This window comes from Zootoca vivipara, chromosome 6 (genome assembly GCF_963506605.1).
Source record: "Zootoca vivipara chromosome 6, rZooViv1.1, whole genome shotgun sequence".
Taxonomy (NCBI): domain Eukaryota; kingdom Metazoa; phylum Chordata; class Lepidosauria; order Squamata; family Lacertidae; genus Zootoca; species Zootoca vivipara.
Genome location: NC_083281.1, coordinates 33664432 through 33683406, shown reverse-complemented (window position 1 = coordinate 33683406; position 18975 = coordinate 33664432). Strand labels below are relative to the sequence as shown.

Genomic DNA, 18975 nt, shown 5'->3' with positions numbered 1-18975 from the left:
GTTTCAGTTCTCTTGTACACGGACATGGCCGCATCATAAATATTCAGCTTTCTTACCACTCCAGGGATGGGGATCCTGTGCTGCTTCAGATTCTGTTGGACTCCGGCTCCCATCAGCCCCAGCCAGCATGGCCCAGTGGTCATGGGAGTTGTAGTCCAGCAGGATCTGAAGGGCTGCAGGATCTGACTGCCGACTGTTAGATTTTTAAAAAACTGTTGCTGTTGTTTCATCTCTGCATATTTAAAATGAAGAAAACTTAGAAGGGAAGTCGGAGTGACTTTTGCCTGCAGAAAGGCTGAGAGCTCGCTCCTCAAATTCCTCAGCATGTGCTCAGGGGTACCTTTTATCCTCCCCATAATGCTGAAGTGTATGTCTGCTCAACTGAGCCCAGTTCTTGGCTGCAGTTGATGGGTCTTAGGGATCTAGTTAAGAAAAATGGATCCCACCAGGATGGTCTTAGATGGACAGAATCCTTACCAAATTTGCAGATAAGACAAAGGAAGGAGGGATAGTTACCATCTCAAGGTAAAGGGACCCCAGACCATTAGGTCCAGTTGTGACCGACTCTGGGGTTGCGGCGCTCATCTCGCGTTATTGGCCGAGGGAGCCGGCGTACAGCTTCCAGGTCATGTGGCCAGCATGACAAAGCCGCTTCTGGTGAACCAGAGCAGCACACGGAAACGCCGTTTACCTTCCCGCTTGGAGCAGTACCTATTTATCTACTTGCACTTTGACGTGCTTTCGAACTGCTAGGTTGGCAGGAATTGAGACTGAGCAACGGGAACTCACCCCGCCACAGGGATTCGAACCGCTGACCTTGTGATTGGTTTAACCCACAGTGCCACCTGCGTCCCCTTACCATCTGAAAGGGCAGGAATAAAATTAAAAATGCAGGCCACAGCGCTTTCTCAAAATGTGCTGATTGGTCCAAAAAGATTAGTAACCCCTGGACTAGATCGTCCACAAGTCCTCCCCCTCAACCCTATGAAATGCCATCTCTGGGACAACTATATTCAGTGTTTTGGGTGAAGCCAGAATGGCAAGGGTGGGGGGTGCCTAGAGAGCTAAGCAGAGGAAGGAGGCCCAATGCATCCTGAGCCTGTCTCCCACCTCCACAGGTAAAGCAGGCACTGCGGAAGCTCCAGATCAAGCCTCACTGGGTGTTCGCCTTGGATAACCTCATGGGGCAGGCGGTCCAGGCAGCTTTCACCATCCTCTTGACAGGTAGGAGAAATGGGTGGAATAGAAGGTTGGCTCAGTCTGAATACAGTCTGGAATTCTCCGGGTCTGAGGAGCTGAGGAAGATGTTTATATTGCATATTGCATTCATATTCTGTCATTTCATACGAGGAACTCCAGGTGTTGTTTGTGGTTCTCACCCATCTCGTTTTATCCTGGGAGGCAGTAACTGGCCCAAGGTCACCCAGGGAGCTGCATGGCTGAGTGGGGATTTGAACCACAGTCTCCCAGATCCTAAGCCAACACTCTCACTGCACCACACGGGATGTTTGTGTGTTGTGTGTGTTCCTGGGACAAATGGTTGGGAATGTGCTTTTTTGACCGAAGGTGCCAGAGAGCAGCTTTGGGGTCCTTCTGCATGCCAGTGCATGCACTCTTACCACTGAGCTGCGGAAGCACCGCAGTCTGCCACTATGTTGGGCAACTGCCTTGCCCACCCTTCGCCCCTCTTCTATCACACACATTTTGCCTTTCCAGAACTCAAGGTGAAGCCATGGTCCTCCCGGGAGGAAGGCCACGAACACGCAAGCCATGAGGAGGAAGAGAGCCTGTTGCCCCAGGGGCTGCAGTCTTTGAAAAGCCAGGACCTTGCCCTCAAGGACAGCATGGACACACCAAGTTCTGGGATCGGCACCACCAGCAGCAGCTGGATGGACTCCCAGCATTCCCTGAATGGCCGTTTACCTCTCATGGCCCAGCTAAATGAGCTTCAGGCAGAGACGAGAAGGTAAGCCCTTTCTGGCTTCCCTCCTCTAGGCTGGGGTGGGGTGAGCAGCAAAGGGACAACAGGCCTCTGCCCCATTTTTTGAGAGCTTTAGAGCAGAGCTGGGGCCCTCCAGACTCTGTTGGACTACAATTCCCATCATCCTTGGCCATTGGGCATGCTTGCTGGGGCTGATAGGAGTTGGGGTCCAGCAGCATCTCAAGGAAGCTCCTCCTGCTGTGTGTTAGAATGGTGGTCACCGGTAGTCGCTGGAGTCTAGTTCCGCCCAGCCCCAGCCAGCAAGTCCATTAACGGCACAGGGAGAACCCAGATGGTTCAGGTCAAAGGCCCATCGAGTCCCCACATGCCTTGATGGTAAAACTACCAGAGGAACCTGAACACAGTACCACTCTGGCCAGTGACCTCAGTGGTTGGGGTTAATGGAAATAGTAGTCCAGCAACATCCAGCAGGCACCAGGTTGACTACTCGCTGGCACAGGGTTGTCTTATGCAGCTACATTCAGGGCTCAGCCACAGAAGCTGTAAATCACAGCAACTTGTTTTCAGTGCCAATGTTTGGTCTTTGAAATATGTGTCATAGCGTTAAAGGAGAGTGTTTCTGAGCATGTGTGGAATCCACACATCACTTGGGCATAATCCCAGCCACTCCTCCTAAGTAGGATGAGAATTTTTAGGGCAGAGGATGTGACTGCCCTGGCAGCCAGGAACACCAACATCTCAAATGCAAACTACTTCTTCGCAGTTGGACACACTAGCAGAGCAATCCGACCGCCACTCTAATCTTTTTATGCATGCACTTGCAAGCAAGTTCACTCTCTAACCCTTTCTGGCCCTGCCAGGCTGCAGTGGGAGCTGATGAAGAAGGAGCGGGAATGCCAGAAGCTTCTTCAGGAGGCATTGTGGAGTGTGGAAGCAGATTCCTGGGCTCTAAGAGGAGCCAAGCTGAGAGGTGAGGTCTCTGGCACCAGGAGGCTCAGGCTGGAATCGGCACCTGAGCTTGCTCCATCCTGAGGAGCTGTAAGCAGAGCTATGCAACCTCTGTGCTAAACAAGTTGAAATTATAGACCCAGCCAAAATTGAGAAAAGCCTAATTTTGAAACCGTGGGAACATTGGAAACTGCCTTATGCCAAGTCAGACTGTTAGTTCATCTAGCTTGGTGCAGTCTACACTGACTGGCAGCAGCTCTCGCCACCAGTATCCTGTTCTGTGCTTGTGCAACATCACACACAGATATGGAGTGATACATATGCACAGGAGTATGGAATAGGACAATGTGTTTGTGCGCTCACACACACTTCATTCTTCCTCTTCTCCAGGCATTGGAGATGTGTGTGGCATCTTTATCCCCCTGTTCCACCATCTTATTCTCTCCCCCCTCCCCCTGCTCCCCACAAGGGGCAGCAGTTTGGGTGCCTTTCAGAATCAAAACGCATCTAAAGCAAGGTGCTGTGGGAATATCACACTTTATGGTTTTAGGAAGCAGAAGTTGGTCACACAAGGCACTGAAGAAACCTTTTAAAAACCTCTTCCTTTTTTCACCTGCTTTCCCAGGAGACACTACTTCCCCATTGCATTCCTGGGAGAGAGAAGAAGAAGAGACTGCAGATCCCATCCTCGCCGAGTGGTTGGAAAAACACGGGGCTGACAAAGCCACAATTGCAACGGTAGATTCCTTTTTGGAGGGGGGCGTTTTAAGCATCGGCTCCTGGCTCCATGGTTTGGCCCAGCCTCCAGGCAGAAGTGCCTGCTTTTAAATGCAGTTGGTAGGGGTGGGGGAAGGGAATGTCATTGGGTTGGCTTAACTCAGAAGGGACATTTTTGCTGGGAGAGTTTCAGAAAAGAGCAGCCGAAATTATCAAGGGGTTGGAGCAACTCTCCTGTGAAGAAAAGTTCTGGGGATTTTTAATTTGGGCAGGCAGGGGCAAGATGAGTAAGCAGGGGCATAGTAGATGTGTGTAAAGACATGCATGGTGTAGAAAAAATAGATTAAACGTTTTTCTCCCTCTTTCATAATACTAGAACCTGGGGCTCTTCAATGAAGTTGAATGTTGGGAAACTTAGGGCAGACAAAAGGAAGTTATTATTCACGCAAGTTAGAGAATTTGCTCCCATGGGATGTGGTGTTGGTCACTAGCGGGGATGGCCGTAAAAGTGGATTACACAAGTTCATGGGAAGCTAGGCTATCAACAGTCTATGTACTGACTCATAGTCAGAAGCAGTTTCTGGAAATCACAAGTGGGTGTTTTCTCCAAGCAGCTGGTTGGTCATCTTGAGAGTCAGTGCCTTTTCTGCGGTGCCTCCCCATTTGTGGAATGCTGTCCCTGAGGAGGTTCGCCTGGTGCCTTTATTACATATCTTTAGGTGCCACACGAAAATATTACTCTGTGGCTAATTAAACTGTCTCTGGCCTTTAAAACTGAGGAGAGGTATGTTTTTGGTTTGTGACTGTGTTATGTATTTTTGAGGTTTTATATTGTAAACAGCCTTGTGATCCTTGGATGAAGGGCAATATAGACAGTTGATAAGAATAAATAAATAAGAATAATAATTGCACAACACTCTTCCTCAGCCAGAGAGGTTGTTTCTCTGGAGTGGGTAGGTGTCTGTCACCTTCCCTGTTCTCTGGCCAGCCACAGCTAAAGCAATTGCATGTCTCTCTTTCCTAGCTCTCACACCATGGCTTCACCCTGCCTGACTTGCTCAACTGTGCTACGCCTGACGACCTCCGGTACACCCGTATCAGGTAGGTGAGAGGCAGCTTAGGTGGGCAGGTAGGGGCGATTAAGAAATTCATTGAGTCTGGGTTGCAAAATGGACTTCCCAGATCTGTACCTTCCTCACTGAAGTCTGGGCGGTGAGTCGACGGCTGCCTTTGTGCAGCGCATTCCTCCACGCTTTTTAATAAAGCAGTCAAATGGGGCTGCTGCAAATGCAGAGTCCACGAGGCAGCCATGTGTTTTCCTTGTACACAATTCCATGAGAAGGGGAGAGTGCATAATTACATCCCACTGTTCCCCTGAGTAGTTTTGGCTCCATTTTCAACACAACACAGAAGAGTCGCCATCAGATCTAGTAAGGCACTTATGTTGGCTCCTCTCCCCCAAAAGGCAGCTCTCCTTTCTCACCACTTTGCAGAACCCATGATTTTTTTAAAAAACCATCCAAACTTCTGCCTGCATGATTATTTTAAGCAGAATTTGTTTATTTTTTGCTATTTATTATAGTTACGGAATTTAGTTGCAGTTAGCCCAGGAGGGAGGCCTGGAACCTGAGTATCCATGCTCAGAGGGATTGCAATCTAAGTGCTGCTACCTCTTATAAAGCTGAAACCCCATTATCATTGAGGCTACTTAGGAAGCAGCAGCTGACAGGTTAAGGCACTTGATTCAAGTTGTGTACAAAGCATCACCGCCTTGTGTCTAGTTGAGTTCTGAGTGGTCCAGGTGTTTGGATGGCATCTTCTGTGCCCTGTCACCTGGAGCACTGCAAGTCACATTGGCTGAACGACCTGAGAGGCGCAATATAGCATGTTCACCATCTGAGTCTTTCTATGGTGTTTTCTCGGCAGAGGGGGGATGGTGTGCCGCCTCTGGAAAGCCATCTTGGAGCACCGGCAAACACTCGGCCAGAAGTTACAGCCCGAAGTGGAGCGAGAGCCAGGCCAAGGGAAGCCCTTAATCTGCCTGGAGGACAGCAGACTCTGGTTGGCATAAACCTTCTTCCCCACAAGTAAGCAGAAGATTCCAGACCTGCCCTCACACAGAGGTGATGTGAACTGACTTTCCATTTATCCCTTGAGTGATGGTGATGGGGAAGGTGGTACTGCTCTATTCTGGCACCTCAAGCAAATCACGTCTGGAGGAGACTATTTCTGTGGCACTGCCAAAATCTGCAGTTCTCTCTCGGCTTGAGACAAAGGAAGACAAAGGGTGCTTTGTCCTGTGACCTGGATTAGAGAGGTAGGGAGATTCTGAGCTAACCTGCAAGAGGTGGAAGGTTGCTTCAGAGTCAGCAGTGGGAAAAGCCCCGATTGCATCGTTCACAGCTGTGCTGGACTGCGATTCTTCTCTGGCCTGCTGCAGAAAACATGGCTCCAGGAGTCATTAGTGTAGCAGCCATTGAGGCTGGGAAATGATACTCTGGGTGTTCCACTGGACGGCAGAAAGGAAACGGTGGGATTGTTCAGGTTTTGCCGTAATACCAACAAGGATGGAAATGCAATGCCCAGGATGGAGGAAGTAAATAAAGTTTTTTTTAAAAAAACAAAGCATGACACTGCCTCTTGTTAATGTCAATAGCATGTGGAGGAGATCAGGGAGGCGATGGGACATAGCGACAGCATGGTTCTTGTCATGGGGCATCTTTTGGTCTCCCCTAAAGTACAGTGTGAAAACCATCGCAAGGCCTTCAAAGAAGTCCCTTTTAAGAGTTGGACCTGCTCACCTCCCTCCTTAAGTCTGAGAGAGCAGCCAGCCCAGGCTGAACTTGCCCATGGGCTCCTGGCGCCAAATCTATTTTCCCCCTGCCAGAGGCTGCCCTTCAGCAACCACTGTGGTTGCAAGTCCTACAGAGACTCTGGGCCTGTTCATTTGCATCCAGTAGGCTGCTGCTGGGGAAGCCAATCAGCTTTTCCTCCATCATCCCAAGAATGGGTGTCCTGCTGTAGTTTGGGATTAAGTCCTAGGGTTCAAGTTGGTCCTCAAAGGAAGGCTCGCTTCCACCCACTGCCCAGGCTGCTTGAACACCATCTCCCAGGCGTGGCGCTCCTCTTCCGTCGAATCCATCCAGGAGACTGGCAGGCCGTAGCTGTTCCCTGTGTGGAAGCAGAAGGGCTCTGAATCAGTCACCCGGGGCCCACTTGCTTGTAGTGACCATCAGACAGAAATGTGGCATTTCTGGGCACCCTCTGCCCTGCCCACCTCTCCATTAAACAGTTCCCCCTCCAATACTCTCATCACCTCTTGGTGGGAACCCTTTACATTTCCCACAACACTCAGCCATTGTGGAAAGTTAAAAGAGAGAGTCTCTGGCCCCCCTCTCCACTGCCAACCAGAACTCTGTTACTGTTTAACCAGGCCTACATAACCCAACTGAGGGATTGGGGGACATTGTACTAAGGGCCCCCTCTAATCTGGAATCCAGCACCTGGCTCATTTCCCCTCCCTCAATAAGGTGCAGATTCAAAACACACACACAAACACAGTCTAAAACTCAAAACCCAACATTCCCACAACACGCTGCTGCCTCACCGGTGCCAAGGCTGAGCCGGATGCCTCCGAGCTGCTGCTTAGAGAATGTCTCTTGGTCCCAGATGGTGAACTCTGCACATGCCTCAGCCAAGTCCTTGGCCTGGAACCCATCATAAACCATGGTGTGGTTGAAAGTGGGGCTGAGGCTCTTCTTCACGATGCGGGTCCTCTGCCGGCTCACCTTGCTGTCATCAGGGAGGATGTAGCTGCAAGGGGAGGCAAGGAAGGTTCTGCAGCTTAGTGGCTAGAGGACCTGCTTTGACTGCAGGCTCAAGCCCTTCATCTTCAGGTAGGACTGGGAGAGAACCCAGCGCAGGTGATGGACTGTAGTTCAGAAGGTTCCTCCTTGGAAACAAAAAGACTCCCTGCAAATAGAAAACTAGCCAGGCAAGGAGAGCAGGCCCACCAGAGCTGTTTCCCTGCTGTGCTGGTTTTCTATAGGCAAGGAGCTCATTCTAAAAACCAAACTGTGATTGCCCACTCAGAGTCCAAAGCGGGAAATGTGCACTTGTACACATACATCAGGCCGCATGCAATGCCCTGCTTAGCACTTGAACCACCCCTTCCCCTCCATTAACCCTAGCCCCTTCCCCACTTCAAGAGGGCTTAAGGACAATTCCAGATTGCTGCTACCGTGTTTCTCATATTATAAGACATGTCTTATATTTATTTTTTCCTCAAAAAAACACACTATGGCTTATTTTCAAGGGATGTCTTATTTTTTTCCTCCTCCTCCTGCCGCGGCCGGCATTGCTGCTGCTCCTATCACTATGTCTTATTTTCGGGGTATGGCTTATATTCCTCGAATGCTTAAAAATCCTGCTATGGCTTATTTTATGGGGATGCCTTAAAATATGAGAAACAGGGTATTTGTGGATGGGATCCAATCATATCCTGGCAAATCCAGATTGCCTAATTAAAAGCTGATTTGGTGCTGTTGCAACAACCCTCTTCCCCATTCCAAAATTGGGCTTTTTGCAACAAGGAAAGTGATTGCGAAATTCACTGGGAAGTGTGGGATGGCAACGGCTTGACGCAACATTGCATAACGCACACCAGTCAGAATGAATGCTCAATAAATAACCAGCATTAACTGAGCTCCCCTTTGCAAGCTGCGCAAACAGATCAGGATGCATGCTCAATAGACAGGTAATCTGGCAGAGACCCAAGAGCAACAGGCACTTACCACTGAACGAATGAGTCTGCTGTGCTGCCCCGCTGGGGAATAATGTTCTGCGCATCCTTCACCCAGATGTGAAGCTCGCCAGTGGGAGGAAGCCCTTCCCCTGAAAGAAAGCCGTGACAATGAAGGTGGATTCAGAGGCCAAGCACCATCTCTTCCGACCCAACACCTACCGAATTTTAGATCTAATCCTTCTGGTAGCTGGAATCTCCTGCTGACAGCTGGATCCAAGACAGATGAAACTGCTATTGGTTCTTAAGCTGATTAAAGCCCTAAATCAGGGATGGGGAACTTGTGGTCTCCAAATGCTGCTGGAATTTAATATCTGTCAACCCTGACCATTAGCCATGCTGGTCCAGGGTTAAGGGAGTCCCAAAAATATCTGGTTCTCCACCCCTACCCTAAGTGGCTTGGGACCAGGGTACTTGGAAGGTCACTCGACCCCATATGAACCTTTTCAAGCAGCTGACATCACTGAGAGGAGGTAGACCATACCTGCAGAGGTTAGGTAGGTGACCAGTCCTGTAGTTTCATGGATGGACTAGTTCCCTCCCTAGTGAGATCTGCTTCATTACCTTTGAATATCGGGCAAAGCCTATCCTATTATTTACTTAGCCTTCTGCTGGGTTGCTCTGTCTGCTCCTAGCCAAACTGCTGCATTTATGGTTGCTATTTATGTAGAACGATACCTTCTCTCGATTTTAACTGTGGCATTTGGTTTTTATTATACCAATATTTTTATGAGGGTTTTTTTTTTGGTCAAGGCGCCGTGAATGCCAAGTACAGCAGAAAGGCAATACCCCTAAGGAAGGGCCATATCTTGGTTGGAGACCATCCGCCAAGGATCCATGCAGAAAGTCCCAGGTAAGGCTGGGAGAGAACCCTGCCTGAAACCCCAGAGAGCTGCTGCCACTCCGTGTGAACAACACTGAGTTAGGCAGACAAAGGCCTGACTCAGTATAAGGCAGATGCCTATGTTCCACACACACATTTGAAACAAATAATTGCCCAGTTCAGATAATCCCTCAGAACACAATTTAGGTCAATGGGGCTGTAGCCACATCAGGACCTCTCTGGGACATTCCATTCCCTGATTCTATCAGGCTATAATTCATCTGCCTATTCTTTCCTTCTCTCCCTTTTTCTAGCTTTTTTACAAGTTACTCTGCTGAACTGTCCAATAAGGAAAATGGATGGAGGAGTGGTATGTAAATATAATAAACAAAATCGCTTTGGGCTTCCAATAGTCCAGCTAATATAGGCGAAGGCACAGAGATGGCGGGTGAACATTTGGCATGTTGTCTTCGCAAAGACACCAGACCAACCGAATTCCTTTGCTGTCAATAATATGTAAGACAGCAACAACAACTCACCCTTGCACCCAATGTACACGGCAGATCGTCCGTCATCAAGAGTTTTCTGTCTACAAGCCTCTATAGCAGGCATCCCCAAACTCGGCCCTCCAGATGTTTTGGGACTATAACTCCCATCATCCCTAGCTAACAGGACCAGTGGTCAAGGATGATGGGATTTGTAGTCCCAAAACATCTGGAGGGCCGAGTTTGGGGGTGCCTGCTCTGTAGGGTTGAAGGAAGTTAGGATTCCTCCAGCTTCCCCCAGCCTCTCACCTCCCAGCACCTTTCCCTTAAGTCTTAGATTCTGGAACATCATTTTGGTTTGTGGCTGGCTGATTCCCATATTTCTTTAAGAATTCCCCCCCCCCCCGGCCAAGTCAAATTGGGCTAATAAATGTCCACCGGCCAGGTCGGGGGAGGGGCTTGCAGAAATCTTCCCACCCCAATCCAAAAACCCAGAGGGTGGTGCTGCTGTTTGGAGGCCTGGAAGAAACAGGGCCTTGATCTCACCTCCAGATCCAGCCGGGATGAACTTCAATGCCAGGTTGAGGATGCCACGGCTGCAGAGAGCATCAGGAGTGACTGGGGTCTGGGAAAGAAGCAAAGGAAATCCATCACAAAAGGTGGGGGGTGGGAGAAAAACTCCTGTGTCACTTCCTCCCTCTGTGATGGAACAGCAACACCCACATGGGAGGTTCCTGCATGGTCAATTGAACATCTTGCATTAAACATTTTGCAATTAAAAGAGTAGAGGATGGTCTGTAGCTTAGCGGAAGAGCATCCGCCCTGTATGCAGAAGGTTCCAGCTTCAATCTCCAGGTAAGGCAAGCCATGTCCCTGGCCTGGAATACAGGAGAGCTGCTGCCAGTCAGAGTAGAAAGTATTGAGCTAGCTGCTAGACTGAACAACGGGCTGACTCGGTATAAAGTAGTTTCCTATATGCCTTTGGCACAGAAAGCTATTAGAGTATTCTTAAAATCAAAAGAGAAGGAAGAAACTCAGGAAAAGCAAATGCCACCCTGCATAGCCACTAGACTTCTCAGAGGGGGCATATCAAAGGGTGCAAAGTCAAGGCTCAGACTCCCATCTAACGCCACACTTTAAGGGGGGGAGCGCACTGGCAGGAAACCTGATGTGCGTCCGCCCTGGCTCAGTCCCCTGCATCTCTAGTTAGAAGGCCCAGGCAACAGGTAGGATGGGACAGACCTCTGCATGAGACCCTGCCAGCAGACTAGGAGAACCAATGATCTGACCTGGTTTATCGCATAAACACATACAGTAATATCCTTGCTGGAGTACGGTGCTTGCTGGAGGCCCATACTGAGAAAGGCATGTGGAATGATGGACTAAGGCTCCCCCTTGCTACTCTTTGAGATGAATGTAAGATGAGTCTTGTGGGATCCCGCCAGTCACCCATCTAGTCCAGCATCCTGTGGTCAACCAGGATGCTTATGGGAAGCCTGCAAGTTGGACCCGAGGGCAGGAGCCCTCTCCCATCCTGCTCCAAAGCATACTTATGCTCCGTAAGTTTGACCCGTATTCTTTCAAAGCCATCCACTTTCTAACATTCTTCCTGCAACTTCTGTTGCTATTCAGTCCGGACTCCAGAGAATCTGGTGTGGTGGTTCGAGTGCTGGGAGACCAGGGCTCAGCCATGAGCCCACTGGGCAGCCCATTCACCAGCTCTCAGCCTAACCTAACTCACTGGTAGGGTTGCCAGACTCAATAGAGGACAGGACTTCTGTGCCTTTAATTGCCCTGCTCTCTTTTGTGTCTGAAACCTTAAAGAGAAACCAGCAGACCCTTTGTTTAATTTCCAAGCAAAGGGTCTGCTGGTTTCTCTTTAAGGTTTCCAGACTCAAAAGAGAGCAGGGCAATTAAAGGCACAGAAGTCCTGTCCTCTATTGAGTCTGGCAACCCTACTCAAAGGTCTGTTTTGAGGAGAAAATGGGGAGCGGGGAGAACTGAAGCTTCTTGGAGGAAAGATGGGAGATAGATAGAACAATAAACACAAAGAGCATTCTTTCGCCTCCTCTTGTGATGGCAGCTCTGAATCAAAGAGATACCCCTTGAGGGGCCAAGATTTGGCCTGGGCCTGGGCCTTCAGTTGCTGACCCATACAGCAGCAAAAAGTCCTGGGTGTTTAAGAAAGGAGAACAAAGCTTTAATCACTCTCTAGTTTAAGACACAATGATGGGACAGGCCAAGCCTTGAGTGGTGTCTTGAGTATTGTACTGGGCGATTTTCCAGAAGCAGGTTTTGAAATGCTCAAGAGGAAGAGGTGCATTTGGGGCGGGGAGAAAAAGTATGTGACAGTTTGTGGGGGTTTACGCAACGGCTCTCCGAGACCGATTGCACCAGCTTACTGATGCAGCAAGCCCTTTCGATTATTGTGGAACGAGCACAGCTGCCGCTAGGGTTGCAGGGATGACTTGCATCGCACTGAGCCCTTCACAGACACACCTTTCCATCATGGGGATCAAGGGAGTTGCTAAACACAGCAATCATCACCAGCCTGGACGGCTTTAAAAGGGAATGAGGCAAACTCACGGGAGGATAAGGCTTCCCACCCGCAGCCTTCCGTTCTGCTCAATGCACTATATCACAGTTGCGGCACCCTGTGGCACCCCCTAGGCTCAGCACTCCATGCAGTGGAATCGGTTATGCCGTCTTAAACCCTCCTGTGTCCACCTCCACAGTCTACCTGCAGTAGTGCATGAGCCTGAGTGAACTGGCTTTGGGGAGAGGTGACATTTCCAACGCTGCTTGCAAAACAAATGGGAAACCAGGGCCCAGTTTGTTCTCAATATGGCATAAAGCAGGCATCCCCAAACTGCGGCCCTCCAGATGTTTTGGCCTACAACTCCCATGATCCCTAGCTAACAGGACCAGTGGTCGGGGAAGATGGGAATTGTAGTCCAAAACATCTGGAGGGCCGAAGTTTGGGGATGTCTGGCATAAAGCCTGTGGCTGGGAGAAAAAAAGTGGCCCCACCCATTTTAGGCTATGGCTGTGCCCACTGCCAGCTTGCACCCCACTACACAGACACACAAATCCTCCCCCCCCCCTCAGGTCATGTGTCACTCAGTGTTGCCCAGCCCTGGGTTAAATGTGTTGGAAACACGAAGCAGAGATGACTCCGTGTGTGACACAGGGATAATTCTGTAACTGGTCTGGATGACCGCAGACTCCGATTGGCTGCATGTTCTAGCCAGTCTGGGAGTTAGCTGTCAGTGGATAATTTAATAATAATAATAATTTGAAGCCAGAAATTGATTGAGACCTGAAAGTTGGAGGAGATGGGAGGAAAAAGTTGTTCGGAGTAGTTTCTCCCCTGACCTAGGAAAGACAAGCTCCATATTCTGTTCAGCTTGTTAGCGGTAAACTGTGACCAGTTTCTTGTCTCCCTGAACTCCGTCTGCTTTCTCCCAGTCACTCTGCTAGCAAAAGAGGTGTCCAAATGGGCACAGTCATAGCTCAGTGACACAGCAACTGCTCTGAATGCAGAGGGTTCCAGGCCCAACCCCTGTGGTTGCCAGACAGGACTGGGAGAGGACCCTGGCCTGAAACACTGAAGAGCTGTTGCCAGTCACTGCTGAGCTGGATAGAGCCATGGTTGGACTCAGTATAAAGCAGCACCCTAGTAAGCTAAAAATGAGGGAGTTGGGCAAAAAGGGAAAATGTGTGAGCCGCCATCAGTGAAATAGGGTGAGGGAACTGTTGCCAGGACCATTGGTTGCTGTAGTTTTGCTTGTTTGCCTTACGACAGAATCGTTTAGATGTTTATTGGTCTTGTTTATACCATTTTGCAATTTCTGTATGGAGGAAACTCACCCTAGGCTGGAGGTTGAACCACTGAGGACTCGTGTTGCTCCAGTCCCAGGAATTCAACACAATCTCCACTTCTCCCATGAAGAGGTTTCGGCTCAAGGTATCGTGATGCCAGACAGAGAGGTTCAGGATCCGGCCCTGGAGATCAGCTTTATCAATCTTGTACTGCAAAGCCAGGAATGTTGCCGGAGGGCAGGAAGAGGAGAGAAGGAAGAAAAGGGAGAATGAAACAAAACAATGGGAACTAGCCTAATCCACCCTTCTGCAAGTTAAGTTCGTAAGATATAGTCCTGCCGCCTGGGGCAGCCAAGCCCTCTTTTGCATGGGGGTAGTCTGGATATTTAAAGAGTGGTATCCTATTCGCTGTCTGGCATTCCCTTCTCCGGAGCATATGCCCATCCTCACAGTACTCTTTTCCCATACCCCATTGACCGTCTTCCTCTGAACCCTTTCCAGTTCACACAGGCCCATGCAGAGCTTGTCTGAGGCCCAGGGCAGGAGTCCCCCATCGGCTGGGGAAAACGGCATTCTTGGCATGACAATGTAAGTCCAGCAGACCCCTGGCAACCCCCCCCCCCAGCCAGCTTAGCCCTCCAAGGCCCAGGGCAAGTGTACCTGGCTGCCCCTCTCTCTGCATGGGACTGAATTTATCCATATCCTCCGTACAGTGCTCACACACCACTAGGAGCGACAACCCTCACCTTAAGGGTCTCGTTGAAGATGGGATCTAGGCTCCTCTTCTTCACAGCAGTTTTTCTCTTACTGTGATTGGATTTGTCGGGAAGGAGGTAGGACTTGACGTACCTGGGAGGAAGAGGGCAGAGCAGCGGTGTAAATGCTACTTTGGTGTGCTTAGATAAGCTAATTTCTACATGCAATCACATAGGTTCCATCCAGACAAGCAAGAGGCGTCATCAGACATTCCAGCCAGGCAAAAACTCTTGGGGCACAAAGCAGGGCTGGGGAGAGGGCCAAACAGAAAGGGCTCGGGGGCCCCATTTGGCCCCTGGGTTTGGTGTTCCCTGAACCTGCTCTATAAACCCACCCGCAATACTTTTGCTGCTTGGCTAGATCAAGGGAGTTGCACGGAAGCCGACAAGTGACAGCTAAGAGCAAGCAGAGGTTGGGTGGCCATCTGTGTCATGGGTGTTTTAGCTGAGATTCCTGCATTGTAGGGGGTTGGACTAGATGACCCTTGGGGGCACCTTCCAACTCTACAATTCTAAGCCCCCAACCCCAAACCTACGGATCCGATCGCTGCTTCTTGGCTTCAGCCAAGTCTCGGCACTGGATGACTTGAATATGCAGCGCCTTCTTCCTGGAGTCATACTGCAGGGAGAACTGGATGCAGCCGCGGACGTCCACATTTCCAACATCGTTGTCGCTGAACACGCTCATCATGCTGCCACTCATCTGCAACAAAGCAGGCGGGATCAGGGTCAAAACAGGAAGAGGCAGGATCCCAACAGAGAGCATGGATGAGGGACAGGAGAGCAGGGGATTCCGGGATGAGCCCAGAGCTCTCCATAATGAGCCTTCACAGGCAAAAATGAAAGAGACCATATAAAAGTGTTCATGATTCCCAAGTGTACCCTGTGCAAAGGAGTCCTGCTCTTGGTTGCCATAAAATACTTCGTTACTCGTTAAGAAACAAAAGGGGGGGGTAATCCTTGGTGTGAGCAGAGGGGAAATGCAAATCTGACTTCTGAAACTAGAAATCTATTCCTCTAAGCCCGATGGGCCTTTGGAGCCAATTTATTTTCTGTAGCCTTAACGGCAATTTCCACAGGGATTTCTGAAATAAAACCTTTTCTATTCACCAATCAGATGCCTACCCCACGGCAGGTGACAACCTCCCTTTAAAAGGGTGCGTAGCTCAGTCGGCAGAGCATGAGACTCTTAATCTCAGGGTCGTGGGTTTGAGCCCCACGCTGGGCAAAAGATTCCTGCATTGCAGCTGATTCGACTAGATGACCCTTATGGTCCCTTCCAGCTCTACAGTTCTATGATTCTATGGTTTTCTTTGTACAGTTTTGTCTCCTTCTACCCTCACTGCCCTACCTTTTAAAAAAAAAATCTGTGCTTTTACTTCCAAAAGAGAAGATCCTCCTGGAGACTAGCAATGGACAGAATTACCTCTTTTGGTTTTTCTCTATTTCTGTATTTTTCCAATCTTAAATTCAGTGCACCCCATTTCCACATCAGTCTGCTTTTTTTTAAAGTCCATGTGAAAAATGCCTAGCATACACATTCGTCCAAGAAATTTCCCCTAATATAATGTATTTGTGTGTGTCGTGTTCATTTATGCACTTTTGCGCACACTTCCCAATTGTATGAACTGTGGGGTTGGTGGCAAGGACAATGACAGATCAGAGGAGGGAGGAAGCTGGGAGGTGGAAGACATAGGAGGCTTGAGTGAAGAAGAAGACCCAGAGGCAGGGAGCCCTCCAAATACAGGACTGGGTGCAGAGGGACACAATTTGAGTTCAGGATCTGAAGGAGAGGACAGGGAGGACATTGTGACAGCTTCACAGTCCCTCTGCATTGAGCTCCCCTTCTCCCTTGACTCCAAGGTCACACAGAACATAGCTGAACAGAAAGCTAGAAAAGCCGGGGGGGGGGGGGTTGAGCTCCTACCTTCTAGAATTTGCATCTGCTTGGAAGACATCCAGAAGAGAAGGTTTAGAACAGGGGGCGGCAAAGCTTACCGGGCATGGGCCAGATCACTCCGACAGAGATCCTCTGTGGGCCAGACCGGTGCAGCGCGATACCAGAATTCGCTTCTGCGCATGCCCAGATGCTGAAAATCGTGCCTGCGCAGAAGCGATTTTCGGCATCTGGGCATGCGCAGAAGCGATTTCCAGAGGCTTGGAAGAGTCCCTGCGCTGCACTACTAAAAGCTGCCCCTGTCACTGAGCTACTGCTCCTCTCACCCCTCCCCAGTCACATACTGTGGATGAGCTTAGACTGGAAAACGAGGAACTGGTGCTCATCAGTTTATTCCGGGAACCCATTGCATTGTTCTTTGGAGGTGATGTATCCAAAGTGCTTTCCTGGCCATTTTCAAGACTCTCGTTGCTCTAAGGATGCAAAAGACAAGGTAGACAACAGCTCAGTTGGTAGAGTATGAGACTCTTCACCTCACCACACCACACCTCACCACATGGGTTTGAGCCCCACATTGGACAAAAATATTCCTGCCTTGCAGGGGGTTGGACTAGATGACCCTTAAGAGTTCCTTCCAACTCTATGACTCTAGGAAAACAATTAGGAAAACGGGAGTTTATCCTCACAGCCTTCCTACAATGTAGCACCTATGAATAACAAGGCAATTTCTGGACTTTTGAATTGCAGGACACCACTGAGTACGAGAGCTACTCAAATACCAATGCTGCAGGCAGAGCTGAACTTTCCGTGCCGCAGGAGTGATTTTTTTAAACAACAACCCTCAACCTTTCCAGTAGAAGGACAGGTTGTTCCCAATTTTCCAGGCTGGGAATTGAGGCAGAGAAAAGTCTATAATTCTATGATGACATAAACAAAACAGCCCTCAGTTTCTCCATGGCAGAGCATAAATCTTAACCCAGAGTCTCAAGTCCTATGCACATGACAGGACACATGATGGCTTTTACTTGGCTTGTGTTTCCTCAGGCCTCTATTTAGAGTACACAGTGCTCAAATCAAGGGTGGGGAGCCTGTGGCCCTCTAGATAGTGCTGGACTACAACTCCCATCATTCCTGGTCACTGGCTTTGCAGGATGAGGCTGATGGGAGCTGCAGTCTAACAACATCTGGAGGGCTGCAGGCTGCCCACCCCTGGGTCCAGAGGGAAGATGTTATTCACTTGCCTAGCAACACCTCCTACCTGCATGGTGACCATGATGGCTGGCACTCTGATGTTCTGCTGGTCCTCTTCTCCAGTCTCTGAGCTGAGGCTACTAAACGAGTCGCTTGTCTCTGCATTAAAAGACAGGGGCATTAGGGAGGGATAGAAACTCAGTTCTGTGCAAGATTGAAATAGAACAAATACATAGCAAGGCATCATGCTTCCAAGCATCCAAAGAGCTTCAGAAACACCGTCTTCTTGCTATGCTTACAACAACCCAGTAGGCGACTCCTATAATACTGCTGAAGGACTGAGGCTAAGAGGCTGTGGCATTATCAAGCCACTTCACCATGAATGGTCTGTGGTGAAATTCGAACCAGTGTCTTCCTGATGGGTAGCTCAATCAGCCATGATGCTGTACAAGGCAGTAAATTGCAGGAGCCTGAGAACCTCAGCTTCACTGTGCTGCATGTCACACACACCTTTCAGGGAGGCAGAACTGAATTAAAGTGTGCTGCAACCTGCCCTGGGTCTTCAGAAATCACCATCTCAATAATAGTCCAGTTTGCTTAACCTCTGCTTTTCCTCACGCATGCACACACTCTAATATGTGAGTGGTATTCAACTATGTGTTACGCAGGGTAGACCCATCATAATTAATGAACATGGCCAAGTTAGGCACATGAATTTCAATGGGTCTACTCTTGAGTAAAATGTAGTTGAATACCACCCTGTGTGTGGTGGTGCTGTTGTTGATGCTGTTATTTTACCTGGCTTGTTTTCAGGCATCTGCTCTGGGGACTGGATCACATCTTGCAGAGTCAAGTCAGCCATCTAAAAAGAAAGAAAGAAAGAAAGAGAGAGAGAGAGAGAGAGAGAGAGAGAGAGAGAGAGAGAGAGAGAGAGAGAGAGAAGCCACAAGCTGGGTTTAATGGCTGCAAATGGTCTGATAATAGGAAATGTATTTGGATTCTTATCTGCCTATGCAAACAGCATCAATTACTGTCACCCATCCCTCCAGAAAGAAGATCTGTGACACTCATGCCAAAGGAGCACAGATAATGATAGCACCTCAGACCTCCCAGGCAACCAATCTGTAGGTGAAAAACATTAAAAAAACAACAACTGCTGCCTTCTGCATTCAGAGTAATGCAAACAAAGACCAGCCTTCTCCTCCCTGTAGGTTTTAGGAAGCCTGGTTCTCAAAATGAGGAACTGGGTTGTTTTTTAAAAGCATGTTCATTTTGAAGTTTCATTCAGGGAGCCAAATCTGAGCCTTGAAATTTTCAGGAGCACCAACAGCTGGTGCCATTCTGTTGCCTGCTCCCCACTGACCTATTGGCAGGGTCAGAATGAGCTGGCATCATCAGACATCTACCAAGGGCCAGCCCCTGCAGGGCAGCCCTTTGCCAATCCCTGGAAATCCTCTCGTAGCATGAACACAGCATGGAGATGGGAGAATGCCAACCCCCACCCACCCCGCTTGTGCTCTTCCTCTGGGTGGCTGCGTGGGTGGGACACACAGAGAGAGGGCAAGAAAAGAGGCAGCGATGACCGCAGTCAAGA

The 18975-nt window shown here is 49.3% G+C and overlaps 2 protein-coding genes across 7 annotated transcripts in view; one reads left to right on the top strand and one right to left on the bottom strand.

Moving 5' to 3' along the window:
* Positions 1-6147, top strand: part of MAP3K6 (mitogen-activated protein kinase kinase kinase 6) — a 49247-nt gene extending 43100 nt beyond the window's left edge. For all 3 annotated transcript variants that reach the window (XM_035120269.2, XM_035120267.2, XM_035120270.2), the window contains 6 exons: positions 1119-1224; positions 1717-1966; positions 2803-2912; positions 3516-3628; positions 4632-4708; positions 5534-6147. In XM_035120269.2, the coding sequence (XP_034976160.2) occupies positions 1119-1224; positions 1717-1966; positions 2803-2912; positions 3516-3628; positions 4632-4708; positions 5534-5678 (801 nt within the window). In that variant the 3' untranslated portion in view covers positions 5679-6147. The remainder of the gene's footprint in view (positions 1-1118; positions 1225-1716; positions 1967-2802; positions 2913-3515; positions 3629-4631; positions 4709-5533) is intronic.
* A 79-nt stretch (positions 6148-6226) lies between these two features.
* SYTL1 (synaptotagmin like 1) overlaps positions 6227-18975 on the bottom strand; it is a 33082-nt gene continuing 20333 nt past the window's right edge. For all 4 annotated transcript variants that reach the window (XM_035120274.2, XM_035120275.2, XM_060275761.1 and 1 more), the window contains 10 exons: positions 18180-18243; positions 17449-17540; positions 16535-16663; positions 14830-14996; positions 14285-14387; positions 13587-13748; positions 10263-10341; positions 8401-8500; positions 7215-7420; positions 6227-6778 (listed from right to left, as the gene is read on the bottom strand). In XM_035120274.2, coding sequence (XP_034976165.2) covers positions 6639-6778; positions 7215-7420; positions 8401-8500; positions 10263-10341; positions 13587-13748; positions 14285-14387; positions 14830-14996; positions 16535-16663; positions 17449-17540; positions 18180-18243 — 1242 coding nt within the window. In that variant the 3' untranslated portion in view covers positions 6227-6638. The remainder of the gene's footprint in view (positions 6779-7214; positions 7421-8400; positions 8501-10262; positions 10342-13586; positions 13749-14284; positions 14388-14829; positions 14997-16534; positions 16664-17448; positions 17541-18179; positions 18244-18975) is intronic.